This window comes from Bos indicus, chromosome 15 (genome assembly GCF_029378745.1).
Source record: "Bos indicus isolate NIAB-ARS_2022 breed Sahiwal x Tharparkar chromosome 15, NIAB-ARS_B.indTharparkar_mat_pri_1.0, whole genome shotgun sequence".
NCBI classification, from domain to species: domain Eukaryota; kingdom Metazoa; phylum Chordata; class Mammalia; order Artiodactyla; family Bovidae; genus Bos; species Bos indicus.
Window position 1 is genome coordinate 4762523 of NC_091774.1, and position 22395 is coordinate 4784917.

At 39.9% G+C, this 22395-nt stretch overlaps 2 protein-coding genes across 5 annotated transcripts in view; one reads left to right on the plus strand and one right to left on the minus strand.

Annotated features, from left to right (window-relative positions):
- PDGFD (platelet derived growth factor D) overlaps positions 1 to 22395 on the plus strand; it is a 278186-nt gene that overhangs the window by 111216 nt on the left and 144575 nt on the right. The window lies entirely within an intron of this gene.
- DDI1 (DNA damage inducible 1 homolog 1) lies at positions 14798 to 20986 on the minus strand. 2 transcript variants are annotated; one of them, XM_070803294.1, is made up of 2 exons: positions 19680 to 20986; positions 14798 to 15251 (listed from the first exon to the last, which is right to left on the minus strand). In XM_070803294.1, exons 1-2 carry the CDS (start codon positions 20775 to 20777, stop codon positions 15168 to 15170), a joined length of 1182 nt encoding a protein of 393 aa, XP_070659395.1. In that variant the 5' UTR covers positions 20778 to 20986; the 3' UTR covers positions 14798 to 15167. The 2 variants fall into 2 exon arrangements, with proteins under 2 accessions (XP_070659395.1, XP_019831080.2); XM_019975521.2 differs by lacking the exon at positions 14798 to 15251 and having other exon boundaries at positions 19017 to 20986.

Consider the following 22395-nt stretch of genomic DNA (forward strand, 5'->3'; position numbering starts at 1 on the left):
CCCTGTCGCAGCGGCTTGCATAGTCCTTGGTGGTCCTGAGCTTGTGGCTGCATCCCTCCAGGAGGTAGTGACTGCCTGTGTTCTCACGTGGACATCCCCCATGTATCTCTGTACCAGGTCTTCCCCTCCTTACTCTTATAAGGATGCCAGTTGTTAAGCTCAGGGCTCACCCTGAACTCAAAGATGGTTAAGTTAATTATGTCTGCAAAGACCCTATTTCCAAATAAGGTCACATTGACAGCCCCTGGGGGTTGAACTTGAACATATCTGTTCTGGGGATACTATGCAACTCACTACGAATGTGCAGATAAAAATTAATGGTGCAAAGAAATATTTAATATTGTTATGTACAACATTAGTGAAGAATATAGAAAAGTGGCGCCCACAAAGCACCTGCTGAGAAGCCACAGTGGCCAGGCGTGGCTGAGGTCTGCCCTCAGAGCTCTACCAGCTGCTGCCTCGCATCCTCTAGGCCTGTCAGGACGGCACAGGACAGGGCAAAAAATAAAAGAATATCAAAAAGACACCGATGGGGTATGTGAGGACTTCATATTTGTAGATAATCTGACATGTACATGGATTACTTTCTCCCTCTTTTCCATCTACATTTGAAAAATCTTTATTTTTTAATAGATTTATATATGTAAAAACAGCAGTCAGGTTTTGGATAAGTGTGTTTTTATCCATTTTATATCATGTTATAATCTATTAACTTGGAGGTTATGGTGAATAATCTGACTCTGCTTGTTGATTTTTGTTTTTTATTAGGCATATTGTTTTAAAAGGCAAAAGTAATTTAATAAAAAATAGAAATTACTCTCAGTGTTATGTGTATGTGAGTGAATATGTGTTTTCTCTCTTGAAGGAAGCACATTCAAACTCAAAGGAGAGAAATGTCATTTCTATGGCAACACTGCTATTCTACTTGTGCTTCAGTAGTAATTTCTGTAGCACGTTGGATCACTGTAGTTGACTTCAAAGGACTTAAAGTGAGGAAGTAACACATCAATATTGTCACTTTAGTAAAAACTGCAAAAATTTCTTCAAGTAAAAAATATTTTCAAGTAATCACATTAATGGTGTATTTTAGATTTTAACAATAAAGTTCTTTTTTGTTTTGTTTTGTTTTATTATTTTATTTTTTAACTTTACAATATTGTATTGGTTTTGCTATATATCAAAATGAATCTGCCACAGGTAACAATAAAGTTCTGATTCATTAAACCTTTCTGTTAATTCCTCAAATTTTTTTATTTTTACTAAAGATTGATATTTGCCTCATAGCTCCAATTATGTCCCAGACACAGTACTACTTTAATATGTTATTTCTATTCCTTGTATCACACTTGACTTACAAGTATTATTGGGCTTTGTAGGTGGCTCCAGTGGTAAAGAACCTACCTGCCAATGAAGGAGACATAAGAGATGTAGGTTTGATCTCTGGGTTGGGAAGATCCCCTGAAGGAGGGCATGGCAACCCGATCCAGTATTCTTGCCTGGAGAATCCCACAAACAGAAGAGGCTGGTGGGCTACTGTCCATGGGACCAGAAAGAGTCAGACATGACTGAAGTGACTTATGCACAGATAAAAAGTTAAGAAAACTTTATTCATGTATTCCTTCAACAAATTTATTGCCAGCCACTGTTCTAAATGTCAGACATAGAGCAGTGAATGAATAAGGAAGAGCTAGAAACTGAGAGGGCCAGAATTCAAACCCACTTTCTAACATCTACATTCTTCCTGATAAATACCTGCTGCTGAGTCTGCTCCACTTTCCAGACTGTTTATATGTGTGTATGTATGTGTATATATAGATATATATATATTTTTTATGCTGCTGCTGCTAAGTTGCTTCAGTCATGTCCGACTCTGTGCGACCCCATAGACAGCAGCCCACCAGGCTCCGCCGTCCCTGGGGTTCTCCAGGCAAGAACACTGGAGTGGGTTGCCATTTCCTTCTCCAATGCATGAAAGTGAAAAGTGAAAGTGAAGTCACTGAGTCATGTCCAACTCTCAGCGACCCCATGAATTGCAGCCCACCAGGCTCCTCCATCCATGGGATTTTTTATGTTATGTATATATAAATATAAATGTTACTTATATTAAATACCATGGTATATATATTCAGTTCAGTAGCTCAGTCGTGTCTGACTCTCTGTGACGGAATGGACTGCAACACTCCAGGCCTTCCTGTCCATCGCCAACTCCTGGAGTTTACTCAAACTCATGTCCATTGAGTCAGTGATGCCATCCAACCATCTCATCCTTTGATGAGATGGTATATATATTAATTCCTTTTTTTTTCCTACTTGCTATATTTTTTTAATAAAATTTTATTTATTTTAATTGGAGGCTAATTACTTTACAATGTTGTATTGGTTTTGCCATACATCAACATGAATCCACCATGGGTGTACACATGTTCCCCATCCTGAAACCCCCTCCCACCTCCCTCCCCATACCATCCCTCTGGGTCATCCCAGTGCACCAGCTCCAAGCATCCAATTCCTTGTAATTAATTCTTTTAAATGAATGCTACCAGAAAATGTGCTTTTGAATATATATATATATAATTTGTATAAAAGCTACTGGTAGTGACAGGTGTGTGCATGTGTGTGTTCAGTTGTATCCAGCTCTTTGTGACCACATGGACTATAGCCCACCAGGCTCCTCCATGGCATTCCCCAGGCAAGACTACTGGTGTGGGTTGCCATTTCTACTGTGTAGTAACAGGTTGTGTTTGTGTTAGATTTTTTAATTGAAATGAACTTTTATATATCAGATGCTCTTTGTATAATTTTTCTAAATTACAGATATTGTTGTTCTTAATTTAAAGTTAAGAAATGGGCTTTGGAATGTTAAGGTACTTGCTCTTCCCGACGCCTGGCTGCCTAAGGCCTTCGTTGTCATCTCCGCCTCTCCGAGATGCTCACCACATCAGAATCCTTTGTCTCTCAAAGTTACTGGTCGCTTCTTTCTGCATTTTAACTTACTCTGGTGTCTCCCATCTGAAAGCAGATAAATGCTCTTCCTCTGCCCATCTATTCCTCTCCAGGAGGTACTCTTCCTTTGAATCTAAACAACCTGAAAACGTTCTCTATATTTGCTGTCATTTCTTTCTCGTTGCCTCTTTAATCTTCACCATCTTAATCTTGTTTCTCCATTTCTGCTCTAAGTGCCCTCACCAAAGACTTTGCCAGCCTAATGTTGCAATTGATACCTCATTGCTCATGTGTCTAATTTATTCATAATATGATTGAATATGTTTTTTGCCCATTTCTCACATATGTGTTTGAATTGCCTGCTCAAAGCATATGCTTATTTTCTTATGATTGCCCTATTTCTTTTAAATTACCACATATTTAATAAGGGAAATAGATTATTTAGTCACTTTTGACCAACATCAGGTAGAATTAAGAAGCTGAAACAACATCACTGATTAAAGGTCAACAGTATATATATGGTTAAGAACATTGGACAAATAGACTACGAAGGATATTATGCAAATAAGCAGCTTTATTTCCCGGGAACATGAAGCTTTCTTCCTCCTCCTCGGTAACCATTTCCCATTAGTCAGAGTCCATTTATGAAGTAAACATGTAGCCCATGTTATGGCAGTGTTTGCCACTGCAGTATTTGATATAGAGCTCCCTGGAGACTACCTGTTTGCCTCATTGTGTTGTGTTGGAGTGGTGGACGTGTGGGCTTCCAGCAAGTTGATCTCATGAAAAGCACCATGACTCCTCTTTTGCTGGCCTCTTTTGCTCATTTCATAATTTGTGTATCATTTACCTTGATAAATGTAGAGACGTTATATGCTCTGACTCATGCTATACTGTAGATGTCTTTTACTTCTGTTATGTGGCAAAGTACTATTATAACCAAGACTGCCCTGCAATTTATTTATTTATTTATTTATTTTTGCCCTGCAATTTAGAAGCTTCCAAAGCGTATGGCATTGTTCCAAGCAATTTTATAGATTCATCAAATTTTACACTGACCTGTGTTGTTTTGTGTCTCAAAATCATATCTGGTTTGATTTCTCTGGATTATACAAGTGTTTATAAAATCCTGATATATTGAATATATGTGCTTCTTGTTCTGTATTGTTCATTACAAACTATATTCCAAATAACTGATGTGGTTCAAAAGTTCATTTTTTGTGGCTGAAATTGGTTTTACAGATGACTGCAATTAAATTAAAGGATGCAAATAATCTATCTTCAGCTTGTACCTATTATAGCTATTTAACATATTTCCATAGGAACAGTATAACCTGGACCATTTTTGTAGTAAGTTAATTATGTTCTTACAAGCTTTTCAAGTACCTATTAATTTCTGCAGGAATAACTTATCATCTCACTTAAGTGAGTAAAGTGGTCATAGTTTTAAAAATAGATATTTGAAAGATAGACACAAAGAGTTAAATTTCAGTTATTTTGCATAGTGTTTTTCCCTAACTGAAATACAAGAGAGAACAAAATAATGTCTCCTTGGAGGAAAATTTATACATTGTAAATGGACTCTCAACTTCTTAGTATTCTTTCTGAAACTCTTGGAATACAAAAAGGGCTCTTTTTATCCCTCAAACGTATCATTAAGAACTAAAGTTAGATTACTATCTTACCTGAGCTTCTTAAGAGCAAGTCACCATTCCATACTTCATAATAAAGTATTCATTCAACTAAATCAAAAGCATATAAACCAAATAATCAGAAATATTTGATTTAAAATAATAGTGTGGAAAATCACAGTTAAGAACAATATTCTATCTCATAAATTACCTCACTGTGACCGACAGTGAATAAAAAATATAGAAATTCTGTGCTAGATATAGGTTGAATGGAGATCCCACAGGATATGGATGGAGATTTTTAAAAAGAAAAAGAAAAATCCTTTCTGATTTTTTCTATAGCGTACTCAGGACATTTCATACAAAAGCAACCTGTTCCATCAGCCCCTGTGTGGATCAGGCTACCAGTTTAGAGGCAGGGTCATGATAACTTTGAGAATCAATCTAATCGACACCAGAAAGAGAATTCCCTCTGCTTGCTCATGTCAGCCACCTTGCATTAGCCCTAGTTGGATAGAAAAAAACAAATAAAAAAAAACACCAAGAGACCCACATACTCTCTTTGATTCTTACTGCAATTTACTCAACAACCATTTACTGAGCATCTTCTGCATCCTAGCTAGGGAATTCCAAAGCTTTCAGCTCATCAATAATTAATGTATGTTTACTATGTCTTATTCGGAGAAGGCAATGGTGACCCACTCTGGTACTCTTGCCTGGAAAATCCCATGGATGGAGGACCCTAGTAGACTGCAGTCCATGGGGTCATAAACAGTTGGACACGACTGAGCAACTTCACTTTCACTTTTCACTTTCATGCATTGGAGAAGGAAATGGTAACCCACTCCAGTGTTCTTCCCTGGAGAATCCCAGGGATGGGGGAGCCTGGTGGGCTGCTGTCCATGGGGTCACACAGAGTTGGACATGACTGAAGCGACTTAGCAGCACTATGTCTTATTAGTAAAGATCTAAAGGGTCACTTAAGACTTTCTAACAGTACCATCTTCTGTTTCATGAATTCCTAATAGTAAAATTAACAAAATAAGCTCTTTTCTTTTCTCGTCTATCCTTAAGACTTACAGTAATTAAGATAAGGTAGGTTTTGCTGGAATTCTGCTGGGTTCTGCTTATTGTTGGCACTCAGAACTGAGAGGTAGCTCCATGCCATGTTTTCAATCAACGTTGTAATTATAAGTATAGACTTCTGCCATAAAAAGAAATGAAGTACTGATACATGCTTCAAGGCGGATGAGCCTTGGGAACATTATACTAAGTGAATGAAGCCAGACAGAAAAGGTTGCATATTGTGTGATTCTATTTAACTGAAATATCCAGAATGGAGTAGTCCATAGACACAAAACATGGATTGGTGGTTACCAGAGGCTAGGAAAGGGGCGACAGGTAGAACAACTACTAATATTATGCACAGGCTTTCTTTTTGGAGCTGAAGCTGGGTAGAGCTGGTGGTTGCACCACATCGTGACTATACTGACTGCCACTGAGTAATTCTACTAAAATGGTTAATTTATACTATATGAATTTTATATTCTTTGAGTTGCACTAAAAGTGTTTTTTACATTTTTGAAAGGTCAAACAAAGCACATTGGCTATTTTTATTCTTTTACTATATTGATTACATTCTATAAATGAAGCAGTAGTTATAATATCTGGCAGGCATTCTTATGACAAATGTCAGTGATAAAACTATTTGAGAAACTGTAATCACTGATTTTCCCCCCGAGGAATCGCCATCATACTATTTAAGATTTTCACCTAGAATGTTCCCTATCTGTCTGTGTTATCTTACTGCATAATTGCCTGCCTTGAATTTTAAATCCTACGAGGAAACTCTGTATTCTTTTCTACCTAAGTTATTACTGTGATGCTGGAAGCTTGCACTTGGAAAAACTCCCAAGGTAGAATCAGTTTTGCAAATCCACCTACATGCTGGTTTTCCTCTTACAAATCATTAACAAAGGTGTCAACCAGAAAGGTCACTAGCAGCCATGCCTGCAGCACCCCACTGATCATCTGAGTAGAATTTGATATATTACCTTTAGTAATAATACTGCCTTGTCCTTGTCAACTAATTTTCAGTTCATGTTGGGGCCTTAATGGTCAATACAAACAAAATCACTTTTTCCCATTTAATGGTAGTGAGATGCCACTGCCAAACTGGCGATATGTGGGTATCAAGCTTTCTTTGCTACTGTCGGACACTGTCACTGGCACAACTTTTAATTATTGTGACAGCTAATGACACTGCTTTCTGTAATTACAGAGCGCTGATTTTTCTTTTCTGGATCACCCTGTACTGGCTCTTCCTTTCTCTGGCTGTAATCTGTAGATTCTGTCAGGGCTCATTAGTACCTTAAACAGGCCTAAGTAACAAGGGTAAATTCAACATGTTTTCATTTTGTCTGGCTAGCAGCTTGTTTTCAGTCTAGAAACACCTCAAGGGTAAGAGCGATGATTGTTGGTGATAAATTAGGTGGATATATGCGTGGCTCAGTGGTAAAGAATCCACCTGCCAATTCAGGAAACACAGGAGACACAAGTTTGATCCTTGGGTTGGGAAGATCCCCTGGAGTAGGAAATGACAACCCGCACCAGTATTTTGGCCTGGAGAATTCCACGGACAGAGGAGCTCAGCGGACCACAGTCTATTGCAGAGACAGCCACGACTGAGCGACTGAGCACACACATGGTTTCATCCATCCCTGTGAGCTGGCTCTCCCTGACATCAGCACCTACAATTACAGTTAGTGTCTTAGACTTGGCACAACAGCTGGTGTGATCCTTGGCCCCCCATGTTTCTCACCAGGAGTGGGCATCGCTGGAGATTTGGGAATTTTCTTACAGGATTATTCCGTGCACGAAGGAAGTTGGAGCATTCTGGACATGGAGTTCTAAATGGCACTAGTCACCAAGACAACCCAAAGTACTCCACACCTTTGTGGGTGCCCCTGAGTGGTGCTCGTCTACACCTTGTCACTTATGAGCAAACTGAGGCCCAGAAAGGGATTTGGTGTTCTGCATACAAGTACATATCCAATAAGAGGCAAAAGTGGTGTTGGAATCAAAATGTCCACTTTCCTCGTCCAGTTTGCCTGCTAAGGAACTCTGTCATGCTAGAAAATGACCGTTTCATACCCTCTCCCAACTTCATCCTTTGACACTCCCTGCCTTCATCTCACCCTTAACCAGGGCCCTTAATTCACTGTGAAACTGGAAGATAGAGGAGAAACAGATCATCTTCACACCCTCAAATCTGCCAGCCCATCTTGCACGTGTGTGCTCTGCTCAGCTTCCCGTCACAAACAGTGGACTCTTTGCTCTAAGGTTCACTTCCTCCCTGAATCTGAGGACTGTGCTCCTTGAGTTACCCTTGTTCTCTCTTGCTTCCTCAGTTTCCCTCCCACTGGTCATTCTCACCATATCCAGATGTGCGGTTACCTTCACAGGAAAAGGAATGCTCTTGTGGCCCCTTCATCTACTGCCGTGTTTCTTTGCTTCCCTGAAAGGGTTGTTTCCTAAGAGACCTGGCAGCACTTGCTGTCTCCACTTCCGCTGGTCCGGTGGGCTGGCCAGCCTCCTCAGACTAGGCTTTCTTTACCCGCCACACCCACAAACACACTCTCGTTACTGACAAGCTCCCCTTGCCAGATCCAGTCGTGAGTTCCCAGCCCTCTTCCTAACCTTCCAGCAGTGTTGGACACAGTGACTACACCAATATTCAAGAAGTAGTTTCTTCATCTGGCTTCTTAGATGTGATTTCTGTATTTTCCTCCTACCTTTACTGTTTTGGGGCTTCCCTGGTGGCTCAGAGGGTAAAGCGTCTGTTTGCAATGCAGGAGACCTGGGTTCGATCCCCAGGTCGGGAAGATCCCTGGAGAAGGAAATGGCCACCCACTCTGGTACTTTTGCCTGGTGTCTCCTCCATCCATGGTGTCTCAAAGAGTCAGACATGACTGAGCAACTTCACTCACTTTATTTCTTTCCCTTGGCCCCTTTGCTAGCTCAACCTCAGCTCTGCCTGCAGATCCTGGCCTCCACAAGGGCCCAGTCCTCAGCTCTTCTATTTTTAACAGATCAACCAAAGAAGAGTTAAAAAAATAAACCAAAAGTCTTCCTTTGGTTAAAAGCCTGTAAGTGGCCTCGAATTCCAAACCCTTCATTTAGACCACAAGGCCTTGCATACCAACCCCTTCAGGTTATTCCCTCTCCCTCCAACCACTGACCTCCTTGCCCTTCTTTGACACTCCTAGTTCACTTCTGTCTTGGGGCCTTTGTGTTGGATGTTTCATCTTGGAATGCTCTCTGCCCAGATCTTCTTGAGAGTTCCTCTCTCTCATCACTCAGGTTCCTCCTCAAATATTAATATCACCTCCTTGGAAAGATCTTCCCTGACAGTTTTATCTAAAGTAGAACCCTCTCCTCTTCCATTGCTCTCTATTCTTTTTGATACTTTACTCTTATGTTCATATAATGTATCTCTACTTTATATATATTTTACTTGCTGTCCTTGAGAGGTAATATGGTAGAATGATTAAATATATAGATTATGAATCCCAAATTCCTAGATGCAGGAACTTTATACCTCTGTGACCTTGGACAACTTAAGCTTTCTTTTCCTCTGAGTCTTAACCTTTATGATGGAGATATTGTTTTGTACTTATATATTGTTTTAAAGATAAAATGAGCTACACAATATGCTTAGGATAAATCAGTCACCTAGTACTATGTAAATTACAGGTATTAACATTGTTATGTTTTATTATTGTTTGAAACGTCCAATGGAAAATAAGCTTCAGGAAGACAGCTACTTTGTAATTCTTGTGTCCACTATTTTTCTAACTCTTGGAGCAGTGACAGTATCTGGTGCCTTTATGGCTCTTACTATCTAGTTACTGAATGCACAAATGAATGACTTGCAGCTAATTGGATTTGGGTCTCAGTATCCTCTCAAATGAGTTTTGTAGGGTCTGAAAACAAGGTAACTTTAAGAATGGCCTATATCAGTAGCAAAGGATAGTCTTTCAGGAGCTAAAAGTGAGTTCAAATACTTATGTAAAGTAAAACACCCACATCTTCCTAGCTATCAGTTAAGGTTTTGGTGACCTTCCATTTAGTCTGGTTTCCATTTACATGAACACCATAGGAAGAACAAGGAGGTACAAAATGTTGGAGGTGAAGTAGGAGACAGAACAACTAGCTACATTAAAAGCATAAGCTTTGCTTATTTAAGGAACAAGAGCAGAAAAATAAATTCATGACAGAATAAGAATCAGGGTTCTAATGTTTGGCTTTACTCGTTTTGCTGCTATATTATTTTAAATGTTCTCTTAACAATTTGTCTCTTAATATTTTCTATTTAGAGTTGTATTTTTCTGTCTAGTTGAACAGATTCCTCTGAGTAAGTCACCCTCAAGATAAAGACAGAGTCTCCTAGAAACAGAGCTGTTGAATGCCTATGTAAAGGATCAAGTAACATTATTAAAATACAGCTAAATCTAATCCTGAAAGTGTTCTTTTAAGAGAAATACTCCCAGAATTTCATTGATTAGAAATTATACATGGAGTTCAGGAGCCTCTGTAGTCCTCTCAGAAGTGTGTGCTAAATGTGTTCATTTGTATCTTGGTAATGGCACCCCACTCCAGTACTCTTGCCTGGAAAATCCCATGGGCAGAGGAGCCTGGTGGGCTGCAGTCCATGGGGTCCCTAAGAGTCGGACACGACTGAGCGACTTCACTTTCACTTTTCACTTTCATGCATTGGAGAAGGAAATGGCAAACCACTCCAGTGTTCTTGCCTGGAGAATCCCAGGGACGGGGGAGCCTAGTGGGCTGCCGTCTATGGGGTCGCACAGAGTCAGACAAGACAGAAGTGACTTAGCAGCAGCAGCAGCAGCAAACTGAAATAACTCAGTGCTTCCTAAGCACTATCAAAACTAAAGCAAACTTCCCTTGGCTATGCAGTAGAGACCTTGGGGCCAACTGTCCACGAACATAGTGAGCATACTGCATTCAATCTGACCGCCTCAGCTGTTCCCCACAGCATCTCATCCAAGGAGACTGATCACTAACCTATTCTCTGAACTTCCTGCAGGACTTAAACCCATTCATTTTGTTGACTGCCAAGTTTTTTTAAAATCTCACAAACTATGGAAAGTTATAGTGCAAATGGAAATCTTAGACTTCCACATGTGTCTTTATAGCACTTAGCTACAACCTGAAATATGTTTAGAATGTTTTTCAAAAGGAAAAAGCATATAATAGTGTATACTCACAGTGCTTTTGATTTTTTTCTAAATCACTTTTTAAAAACTAATTAACCTGAATAACAGAATATTTAGATAACATTAGTTAGATAACGTGAAATGTTTTGCACTTTTCATAAAACTTAGGATTGCTAGTTATTGAACACTTAGAGAAAAAGAGCAAACACTGTTTTAGTTTCTTGAAATAATGAAGACACTTTCAGACCAGATCCTCAAGAATCATTATATAACAAGGCTTTGACAGTAGAAACCTTGCCATATGGGCACATAAACTCCTATAGCTTATGGAATGTCAATGAGATTGCTTTGTGTCGGTTACTGCTCTGGAGACAAAGTGATGGCAGTTGGTAGTTTTTGAACAGAGAATATCTTTGTTTCTGTCTTACTCTATCTGCCCATCTGTTGCTTTCACTTTATGCAATCATTTCTGACAGAATGAAGCTTAAAACACCGGTTCCAGTATATTTATGCTAATTTTTTCTTACTGTTATTCATTTCTAAATTCTTGATAATATGGGTAAGAGGGAAGTTATTAAACATCAAAATTATTAAAGAAATTAATTGATTCAACTGATAGCAAAAGTTGCCTTCTCTATGTTTCTGATGTTCATTGATGTCATCAACTTCTCTGATTCCGCAAAAGGTACCCTCATCATAGGTTTTATTGTCCTTTCCGGTGGCGCTTTACCATTTTGTTTTTCCTCAAATTATTTGGGGCACCCGCTGTCGGTGGCTGACTTGTTTCTCCTCAGAAGCTCCTCCGACGTCTGCTTCCACAGCAGCATCACAATCTGGCCATCTCCCCCTCCTGCTTCCCAGCCCCTCAACACTGCACAGCTTTCTACCCGAGAACCCTGGGCTCTCCATCTTGGCCTCAACCATGTACTCAGCAAAGCTGCTTCTTCTAGGCCTCATCCACAGTTTATAAGGACAGCTCTTTATCAAAACCCTGCTCATACTGTTCCCCATTGTACAGACCTGTTTGACATGCTGTTCATTGTATTTTGACAGTTTAAAGTAAACATGGAGGTGACGTCATTATTTATGTGTGCTTCTTTCTGAAGTTTTTTTTCTGTTCCTTTGTTCAAATATTCCCTTAAAAATTCAAAACCTAGGATTTACTTTGAAACTTAGATTTAATCTATCTATCTTCACTCTAAGTGTAAAAAATGGTGTAGTTTATCAGTGCTTTTTCAGGATACTCTAAATTCCCAGATAATTTAAATATCTCATGCCCCCATATTCTGATGTCAGTATCCACTCATTTTATTTTTTTAGTTGCATAAATTTATACCACTTCCAAGGAATCTTGAAAATTGAAAAAGTTTCATGGACTTCAGTTATACTGTACACTTTCTTGAAAGAAATTATAAGGTTTTCCTCATTAAATTCTTTTAAAAAGATTTTCATATACTTTTTAAATGGTTAACTTTCCATGGTAGAAATACTTAATGAATCAGAGGGATGGTATGGGGAGGGAGGAGAGAGGATGGTTCAGGATGGGGAACACGTGTATACCTGTGGTGGATTCATGTTGACATATGGCAAAACCAATACAATATTGTAAAGTTAAAAAATAAAATAAAAAATAAATAAAGTTATTTCTCCTATACAAAATAGACTAATAAATTCTACTTTCAACATTTGAGTAAATAACCTGGAATATTGATCATTCAGGCCTATTAAAAGTACAGCTTGTTTGGCGGTGCCAACTGCTCATTCATGGGCTAGAAATGAAAAATCCACTTCCAACATTTATAGGGTAACCAGCTTTTCTGGTTTTCCCGAGACTGAGGGAGTTGCCAGAATGCTGAGCTAGTTTTAAAACGAAGGCAGTCCCAGACAAACTGGGGTGATCTAGCTACTGCAAGAACTGGTCAATCCATGGACTGTAGCCCACCAGGCTCCTCTGTCCATGGAATTTTCCAGGCAAGAATATTGGAGTGGGTTGCCATTTTCTATTCCAGGCTATCTTCCCAACTCAGGGATTGAACTCAAGTATCTTGTGTCTCTGGTATTGGCAGGCAGAATTTTTACCACTGCCCAACCTGGAAAGCCCACCTTACCAGGTTAAGGATTTATTTCTTGACTCACCTACACTTAAATCTATACACATAAATATCAGCTATGCAGTTAACGCAAACCTATTTTTTATAATTTATAGAAAGATAATCTAGATATGATTTAGTTTTACTTTACATATTTTAATATAAAAACTAAGCTAAATAAAAAGTCACACTTTCTCTATATCAGCTTATTAATAACAATGGAACTTTGTCTCTTTTCATTCAAATAATCTGTAATTTATTAAGCAAATACTGTTTGCTTCACATAAAATACTAAAAAACTAAAGATATAATTGTGAACAAGACTATAATCACTATAATCACAGAGAATCCCAACACTTTAGTATATTATTGTTAGTAATTTGGGGCTCCATTCTAGGTTTTCTAAATGCCCAAACATGAATTTAATTGCCGTCTGGTTTATATCTCATTGTTTATGAGATCCCCCGTTCTTTCGTGCCCTGGAGTTAAAGTATGTGACAATACTCCACCAAGTTAACTCATCTCTGGGTGTTAGTTTCTTCTCCCTATGTCACAGTTGTTCATCTGTTGTGTAAGCCCTCAATCTTTTTGAGAGAAGTGTTTGTTTATGGTGGCCAAACGAAGTTCCAAGACTAAGCTCTTAATAGGAAGCAAGGGGGGCTCAGTGCCACTGTGAGTCAAGGCAGAAGCAGACCACACATTTCACCTTCAGGTTCAGCCTGAGAATTGGGCTACCTTTGGTTGTGTTAGCTGGGTCAAAGATGGGACGTGACAGATTTTCCTGTATGTCTGACTGCATCTCAGAGTACCAGGTGATAATCAGAAGACTCTTCCTGCATCAAGAAAATCCAGTCTCTAAAATGGTACCTTCCATAGAGTAGCTGCTCAATAAAACTGTGTCCAGTAGCTCCTGCACTATTATAGTCAGCATCTTAAATGAGAAGCAGTCCATTCCCCTGAACTCACATTCTGTATCTCATGATTCAGCACTAAATTAAATATTTCTGCGTTACTTACTTTGTAATTATTTTCCAGTTCCTCTAACAGGACTTAAAAAAAAAATTTAAAGGCTAAGGCTATAATTTACATTTTCCTTGTCTCTCTGAATGATAGAGGACAATGGCAAGACTCTTGAAAAACTATATCAGATTTTTAATGATATCAGTGAATGCAAAGAATGATACTTTTTGAATGATAAACCAATCAAATCCCTAAACATGACATGAGTTTGGAAGAGAGAATAGGTGAATTAATGTAATTTTAAATTGTTTTTTCTTGTCATATGAATGGGTCTCTGTAGCAAACTACCAGTAGAATAAGCTTTTAGAGTGGTGACTGATGTTGTAGAGTAAGAATTTGATGGATTTAAGTGATTATTTTACTTAGAATATGCTTATGCTGGTAGTTATCATCTATTTTATTTGGACAGAGTATCAATATATCAACAGTAGGAAAATATGTACTTCGCTTTTGTGTGGAGCAAAACCCATGTCGCCTCCTGTGGACTTTAGCATAGGAAGAAATTGCCTTGTGATATTTCTACCGATATTCTTAAAATAAACCTTACTCATTAGAACATATAAAAGCTGGATTGATACAAGTCTTTCTCTAAAGGAGGAGGGGGAGGGATGGGGATGAGGAAGCAGCAGCCACAATCATCAGAAGCATTCAGTGCAGGAATAAGAGGTAAAACCACACCCGGCGTGCCCATCTCAACAGGCTGCTAAGTACACAGAGGGCACAGCAGGACCTGGAACCCCATTTTCCTGAAAATAGACCCTAGAAACTCTAAGATCCTAACAGATGGACCCAAATATGCAAACAAGGTGGAGTTCAAAAGCAAGTTTGACTCAAGCTCTAATGTGAAAATATTTTCATTTTTAGGTAACTTGCCAACGATAGATGAAGAATTGTGGAAATGTAGCCAATCCTTAATCTCAGCCCAGTCCCCACCTACTTTATGAAAGAGTACTTAAACCAAGAGAGAATTATTTAAAGCAGCCCAGATTTCTGTGGGTTTTCCCCTTCTTCTTTGTTCCTCTTCTTTGGTTTTCTAGGCTCTTGTTTATCTCAAAGAATAACTATAAATGTTAGCATTGATTAATATCTTCATCAGCAGTTTTCTGGTGTGAATCCCAGATGACTTTCTCATCCTTTACTCAAGTGTTTCTTTATGGAATGTTGGATGTCAGCAAATGACCTCTGAAAGAAGTGCAATGTTCTCTTTAAAAAGGCAACATTTAACACCCTCAGTTAAGATGAAGTCATACATGCAGATACTCACTTGCCTTTCTGTCTTGGGGGAGTGGATTTTCTTCCAGAAGCAAGAGAAATTTTATGACCTGATACTTTAAGAAAGAAGTTAGAATTTTGTTAATATAGATGCGCTACTAATATCAAATATTATCAGTCTTCCAGTTTAACTGCAGAAGAATGCATTGCTGTAATTTCAAATGCATGCTTATTAACAAGAGGGATTTTCTTTTAGGTAGGATGAGTGGGCATTGAGAAAGCAAGGGCTTGATGGAATTTTAAAATGGCTTGTTATTTTAAAGATGTTATGTCTGATTCATCATGTGGTCTAGTTTATCATGATTTCTAATGGGAAGAAAGAAAATGAAGAACTGTTCATCATTTTTTGGGTAGTAAATTCCCAAGAGTAAATATTTATAAATTGTATATTATAGTAATCTGAACTTTGGGAGGGAAGTTATGTTTGTTTTTTCCAGCATCAGTTTTGGCCATTTAGACATATTAAAAGTACATTTCACTGGCTTGCTTATTTATATTAAAAAATAACTCCCCAGTTAAAATGTATTCCTTCATTGACACCAAAATAGTACTGATTACATGTCTACCTTTTTTGTTTTTAAGTTGACTACAAGATTGTCTCTCCTACCCCTACACCAAGTTGTAATCACCTTGAAGTCTAAGACTACCTCATTCATTTTCACGCTTATAAAAGCCTAGCTCAGGGCTTATTTCATGCATATTTAGTAAATATTGCTGAGTGTATTCTGATTACTAATACTGTGTTTCCATTTTTACTGTAGTGTTTTGGTAGTCTTCATAAAATGAAACTTTTAACAGTTTGTACCAGTATCTAGAATTAAAATGGATCATGTGAAGAAGGTCACATTTTAGATAGAATGTGACATTTGAAATCAGACTTGAATCAGGCAGTCTAGGAGGTCAGTGTGTTTCAAATTGCAAATCAGGATACCTTGGGTATAGTTAGTGGGACATGTCCAAAATGTTTTTAAAATAATAAAATACAACTTTTTAAAGAAATAGACTAAGAAAAGACTAAACATTTCATACTACTTCAAGAGTCTCTTTGTTTCTTATTTTTTTTAAGAGTCTCTTTGTTTCAAAGATAGATGTGTGTGTGCTTTTGCATGTATGTGTGTGTGTGTGTGTGTGTGTGTGTGTGTGTAATATGAAACAGGATCACAATTTAAAATGTAGATTGCTGCCCAAAAAAGCTTTAAAAAAAAAGTAAGCTTTAGGTATTTGAATATTTCACAATAATTCTGAGACTTTAATTTCTTATCTGTAAAATACAGTCAATGATAACTCTTTTGAAGGTCAGTTCTAGGGGCTAAGAATAACAGTATACGTAAAGTACCTTACATAGCTCCTGATTTACAGAGGAGACATGCAAAACGTGTTGCCTTTTACTAAAACTAGTCCATTTAAAATTTAATTGACTGGGATTTATTCACATGTACACAGGATTGAGTCAAGATTTTAAATCCATAAAACTAATTTTCAAAATACTTTCTGATTTAAAAGATAATGATCTTAAAAAATATACCAGCAAGGACATTGCTTAATTAATTCTTTATTGATTTTTCCTTGAGATAATTTATTCTTAGTTCAATGAAAGTCCACCTAGTCAAGTAATATTTTTAAAAGCTGGAATATGTCCAAAGGAATGCAACAGAAATTTTTAAGTGGTTCCAAATTTATCCAGTGAGGAATAGTTAAGGAATCTAGTGAAAGCCTATAAAAGAGACTATTTCAGATGACATTTCCATGTTAAAAAGGTTGTCTTATGCCAGAGAAATGTATTCTTGACAAAGGGAAGAATAAAGACCAACTTATTGGAAGTTATGGATTAATAGAGTTCAATTCAAACCAAAACTCAAAAAACAAAGACTTGAGTCTGGTCCTAAAAAACATCATAGTTACATTAGAAGTGACCTTGCTCTGAGAAAGGCAAGTGTGTGTGATGGGATTTGATATCATGCAAATTGTCTTTTTAATTTAAATACTTGGTGATTTTTGATTGACTTTCATGGATTAGATATCCTGATACACAGTATACTCAACCTTGGTCAGCCCCATGTGACATGTGTAAATGAGATATGTTTTTCGTATAAATGGATCTGAAAGCTGAGTCTTGCAGAAAATACTGAGGAGTTTGCAAATTTTTATCCATGAAGGAATCCAAGCATTTATCAGGTCAGTTCCCATTTTTCATTGGCACTTAACTGCTGGTCCCTGGCTGTACTCTGAATGTCTTCCTTTACTTTGTCACCTACTTTTGTCTTTAGTACTTAATTAGAAAGAAAAGTAGAAAAGAAGTCTACTCATTGGTCATTTTTAGTAACTCTATTGGATGTAAAGTGAAAGTGAAAGTTAGTCACATAGCCGTGTCCAACTCTTGCAATCTCATTAACTGCCCAGCTTTGTCTCTGGAATTCTCCAGGCAAGAATATTGGAGTGGGTTGCCATTTCCTTTTCCAGGGGATCTTACCAACCCAGGGATCAAACCTGGGTCTCCTGCATTGCAGGGAGATTCTTTACCAACTGAGCCACTAGGGAAGCCCAGATGTAAGCCTTGGTGCAAATGTAGACAAGGTTGGGAAAATGATATGAGCACAGGAATTCTATAAGAACAATGAAAAGTGAAAGTGAAGTCACTCAGTTGCATCCAACTCTCTGTGACCCCATGGACTGTAGTCTATCAGGATCCTCCGTCCGTGGGATTTTCCAGGCAAGAGTACTGGAGTGGGGTGCCATTGCCTTCTCCAGGGGATAAGGAAGAATACTGGGAGGCAAATTGATGATAGCTGGAAGGGAAAAGGAGACTCTATAAAAACATAATGAAGAAGCCAATCAAGAAAGGGAGACCTCCAGGGTAGGATTTTTTTTCCGTAGCCTTTGGAAGGGCTTTGAGTGGCTTTAGATCTTGTTGGGAAAACAAATAAAGGGTATCCTAGTTCATAATGTAGTCTTAGTAGCTCAAAATGACTCTCCCATCTGAAAGAGCTTATAGATGAGATATTTGAGGTGTATTGTATGTGAACTGATTTGCCTAATTAATATAGAGCTAAAATCAGAATATATTTTTGACTTTGAACCCTGTGTTATATTAATAATACTAGTCTTAATGAATTGTTGTTGTTCAGTTGCTAAGTCATGTCTGTATACACCCCATGGACTGTAGTACACCAGGCTTCCCTGTCCTATACTATCTCCTGGAGATTTCAAATTCATGTCCATTGAGTTGGTGATGCCATCCAAGGATCCTATCCTCTGTCATTCCCTTCTTCCCCTTGGCCTCAATCTTTCCTTAATGGATTACTGCCCTCATACATTTTCTGTGCGTCTGATGGCCTTAGGCAGCTGAAGCTTTTCTCTGAGGTGTTATAGCCATGGACTGTAACTAAGTCTGGAATATTCCATTTCCCACTATCAGCAGTAATGGAGAGTAGCTTTGTCAGAATGGACTGTATTGCTGAATGCGGCCTTAGAGATCTCATTCAGAAATTTTCAGATGTTATTTTAAAAGTGAAGCCCTTTGTTCAAACCATACTTATGTTGTAACAGCTTAATATATAAAGCCAGAAAGATAATGCAGGGACCTACACACTGCCTACACTTGACTCTCATTCCCACCACAATTTAACCACTAGGTTCCCAACAAGCATAATTAAAAAAAAAAAAAACTACTTGACTGCCTTTCTTTTATGACCAGAATTTCTTGGAATATAGAGGAGAGAAGAAATTATTTTAGGACATCCTGGGAGAAAAATTCACTCTCTCAAGTATGGCAGAAATAGCCTTTTAGAATGAATTGCAGTGAACATGCAATCTCACACATGTGAGAATGTGGAGAAATGAGAAGTGAGAAATGCCACCAAACAGACATTTATATGTATTAATCAACTTGAGTACAATTGACCAATCATTTCTAGCACCTTTCCTAAAAAAAAGGGGGGGGGGGGGGTCTATGAAAATCAATGTATTCCCCTAAATATACAATCGTTACTGGTGATTTAAAATAATTTTGCATAGGTACATTGTAGCATCTGCAGCAATGGCTTTTTCCAGGGAATTCTTCAAAAGAGCAACAGATTTGGACAAGCCATCCTATAATTTCCTTAGACAGCATCTCCAAAGAGGCTGGTTTTCCTTTCATGGATTATCTGAAAATCAGTCTGAGCCTCCAGTGCCTTCTCAAGATAAGGTTCAGTGATTTTTTGGATAAGGGAAATGGATGGACCAAGATCAATCAATCACAGTTTACATAGTGATGGCTCTGAGAACTTAGTCCCAAGGCCAGGTTTAGTGGTTACTGATGTTTTTAATGATTGCATTGCCAGTGAGCTCATGTCTTATAATTTCCAGAGACCTGAGACTCCCTCACAGTGATAGCATATATAGAGCCTGTTTCAATGCTTTTTCCGCCCCGAATCCATGACTGAATGTTTAATAGCATTTGCTGTTTCCTTATCTGAAGACTCCTCTGGCCCCATCCCACTTACCAACTTAGCACATGGAGGTAACTCTCCCTCAGGAAGGAAGGAAGTCTGTGTACCAGTTGTGCCGATCACCAGCACGTTTCTCTTAAGGTCGATGGAACACTGATGTCTCCTGAGCATATCCAGCCCGAGAAGCATGTCCATGGGCTGCTCCTCCAGTATAGAGAAAGAGCACTGTAAGAAGTCGCCTTCGATCTGAATCTGCGCTAGGTGGACTCGGCCGAGAATTCGCTGCGTGCCCACGCCTTTAGCGACCCCAGCCCACCGCCGATCCACCAGCCGTATGATGTTGCATCTCTCGGCACAGACTTGGTTCATGATGGTCATCTGGGCCCCCGAGTCGACAAAAGCCTTCAGAGGATGCCCGTTGACTCTGCAGTTGATGTAGAGCATGGCCACCTGGCCGAAGCTCTCCGGCGCCTCTTCCATGGCTATGCTCATGTTCTCCTCGATGTTCTGCTGCCGGATCTCCTCCTCTATCTTGGCTTGGGCCTCCAGATCGAATGGGTCAGCGGAGAAGAGGCGCAGTCGCTCTTGCTCTCTCAGCGCCCTCTCCCTTTGCTGCTCCATCAGGACCTGGGAGAAGCTCTCCAGGTTTCCGCTGAGCAGCGCTTCGGCCAGGGAAGGGTTGCGCTCTTTCAGCAGGGACAGGTCGTGTGGGCTGGACAGGAGCATGCTCCGGACCAGGGCCGGGCTGTCTAGCCCTTGACCCGGGCCCGCCTTCTCCCCAGAGCCGCGGCGGCTGGAGTGCTGGGCCGACTGGGCGCGCTGGTGCGGCCGGGAGCCGGACGTCCCGGGTAGGGCGGGCCCCGCCGGTTCCATGCTGCACAGGCCGGCCGCCCGCTCTGGGGAGCGCGGCCGCATGGCCTCCTTCTGCAGTAAAATGACCATGTCGCCGTCCTTGAGGCCGTAGGAGCCCAGGGAGCAGTGGTCGTTGACGAGAAGCCGCTCCATGTAGACTATCTGGGTCTCCTCGGCAGGGATGCCGGACTCCAGCTCGCAGAGCACACGGAAGTTGTGAAGTTCAAAGTCGGGCCTGACCTGCAGGGAGAAGGTGGCCTCGGAGAGGTCCCTCCGCACGCAGTAGACCGTGAGCAGCATGGCCCGGGCCCGGGAGGGCCGAATGGACAGAGGGCATCAGGCAGCTCGCTGGCTTGACTGGAGCTGGTCTCCGTGGATGGCTGGGCTGCTTCTGGTGACGCGGTGTCTTGTGCATTCACCTCCCCAGGAGATGCAGCCACCCACTGGTCTGGGGGCTGCCTGCCAGCCTCGGTGCCTGCTGCTTGGCCGCATGGAACACTGCAGGGGCATTTGTGTTCCAAAGTCCATTCCTATGTGTGCTGCTTGGAACTTAGACCACTTGTTCCCATAGAAATAAAGTCACTCCAGTCCATTTGGTTCTAAGGCTAGTCCTTCAAAGCCTATTTGACCCGCGGTCTGAAAAAGATTGTTTCAGCTTTTCCCTAAACAACATATTAGCATTGTGTTCATTTGAGAATTGTATTCTGTGTACTTTTATTTACCCCCCAAACAATGAGTATTTGTTTCCTACATGGCAAGTATCAGGCTAAGTGGTTGGTAAAATGATGGATGGGACGTGGTGCCTTCCCTTGAGGATCTCATATCCTAGGGGTAGACTGATGGGAAATGAGTAAATCACAATTCTGGAGGTCAGTACTTTCAGACGTGTTCAGCATACTGAGAGATTCAATGGAACAGAGGATGTCTCTCTAAAGATGAGACAGGTGGATGTTGAAGGATGAATATTTCCCATGTGAAAAGTGGGGAGAGTCACTCTAGACAAAAGGAACTGTATGCATAAAAGCAACAATTCATAACAAGGTCTGTTCTTTCCAGAGAAACGTGATACATTAAATGTAATAGGAGAAAAGTGTCCATGAATTTGAATGGCAGGCTGTGAAGCTGGAAAAAAATTCATTGGAACCAATTTATGAACAGCCGTATATGAACCCAAGGAATTTAAGCATTATCAATAAACAAGAATCCTCCCCTCCCCAACCCCACTCCAAAAAAAGGTGGGGAAAAAAAGAGAAAAGAAAGGAAATGGAAAGGATTTGAAGCAGGTCTTTGTGATATTTACTTGTTTTATTAATTAATTTAAGGAAGAGTTTTCTCACAACAAATGAAAGATGTAATTTGGCAGGAGGGTCAGCCTAGAGGTTTTCTCAATGGCTCAAAGAGGGAGCTCTTGCTGGAATATGAAAATGTAAGAGGCAGTGCAGAATTATAGTGTTTTCTAAGTAGAATGTGTTTACCCTGTTGGATGTGGGAGCAGAATTGTGTGGAAAATACAGAAGTTCTCTAAAACGAGAGACTGGTTAGAAATAAGTCATTACTTTGAACAGATCAGTGAGGTGAACCAGAAGAGACCAATTTGACATCAGTTCTGTAGGAAAGGACTTCCCTGGTGGCTCAGATGGCAAAGCACCTGCCTATAACGTGGGACATCGGGATTCGATGCCTGGGTTGGGAAGATCCCCTGCAGAAGGAAATGGCAACCCACTCCAGTATTCTTGCCTGGAGAATCCCATAGATGGAGGAGCCTGGTGGGCTGCACCCCAGGAGTTGCAAAGAGTCAGACACAACTAAGCCACTTCTCTTTCTTTCTTTGTGTAGGAAAAGGCAGGGTAAATACTACCCTGCCTCACACCCTGACCTGAGGGCACAGCCCCACTCCATGCCAGTCTCGAGACCCAAA

Bases quoted from the DNA above. Each gene is read 5' to 3' on its own strand.
- DDI1 (XM_019975521.2), bottom strand. From the start codon at position 20,777: ATGCTGCTCACGGTCTACTGCGTGCGGAGGGACCTCTCCGAGGCCACC.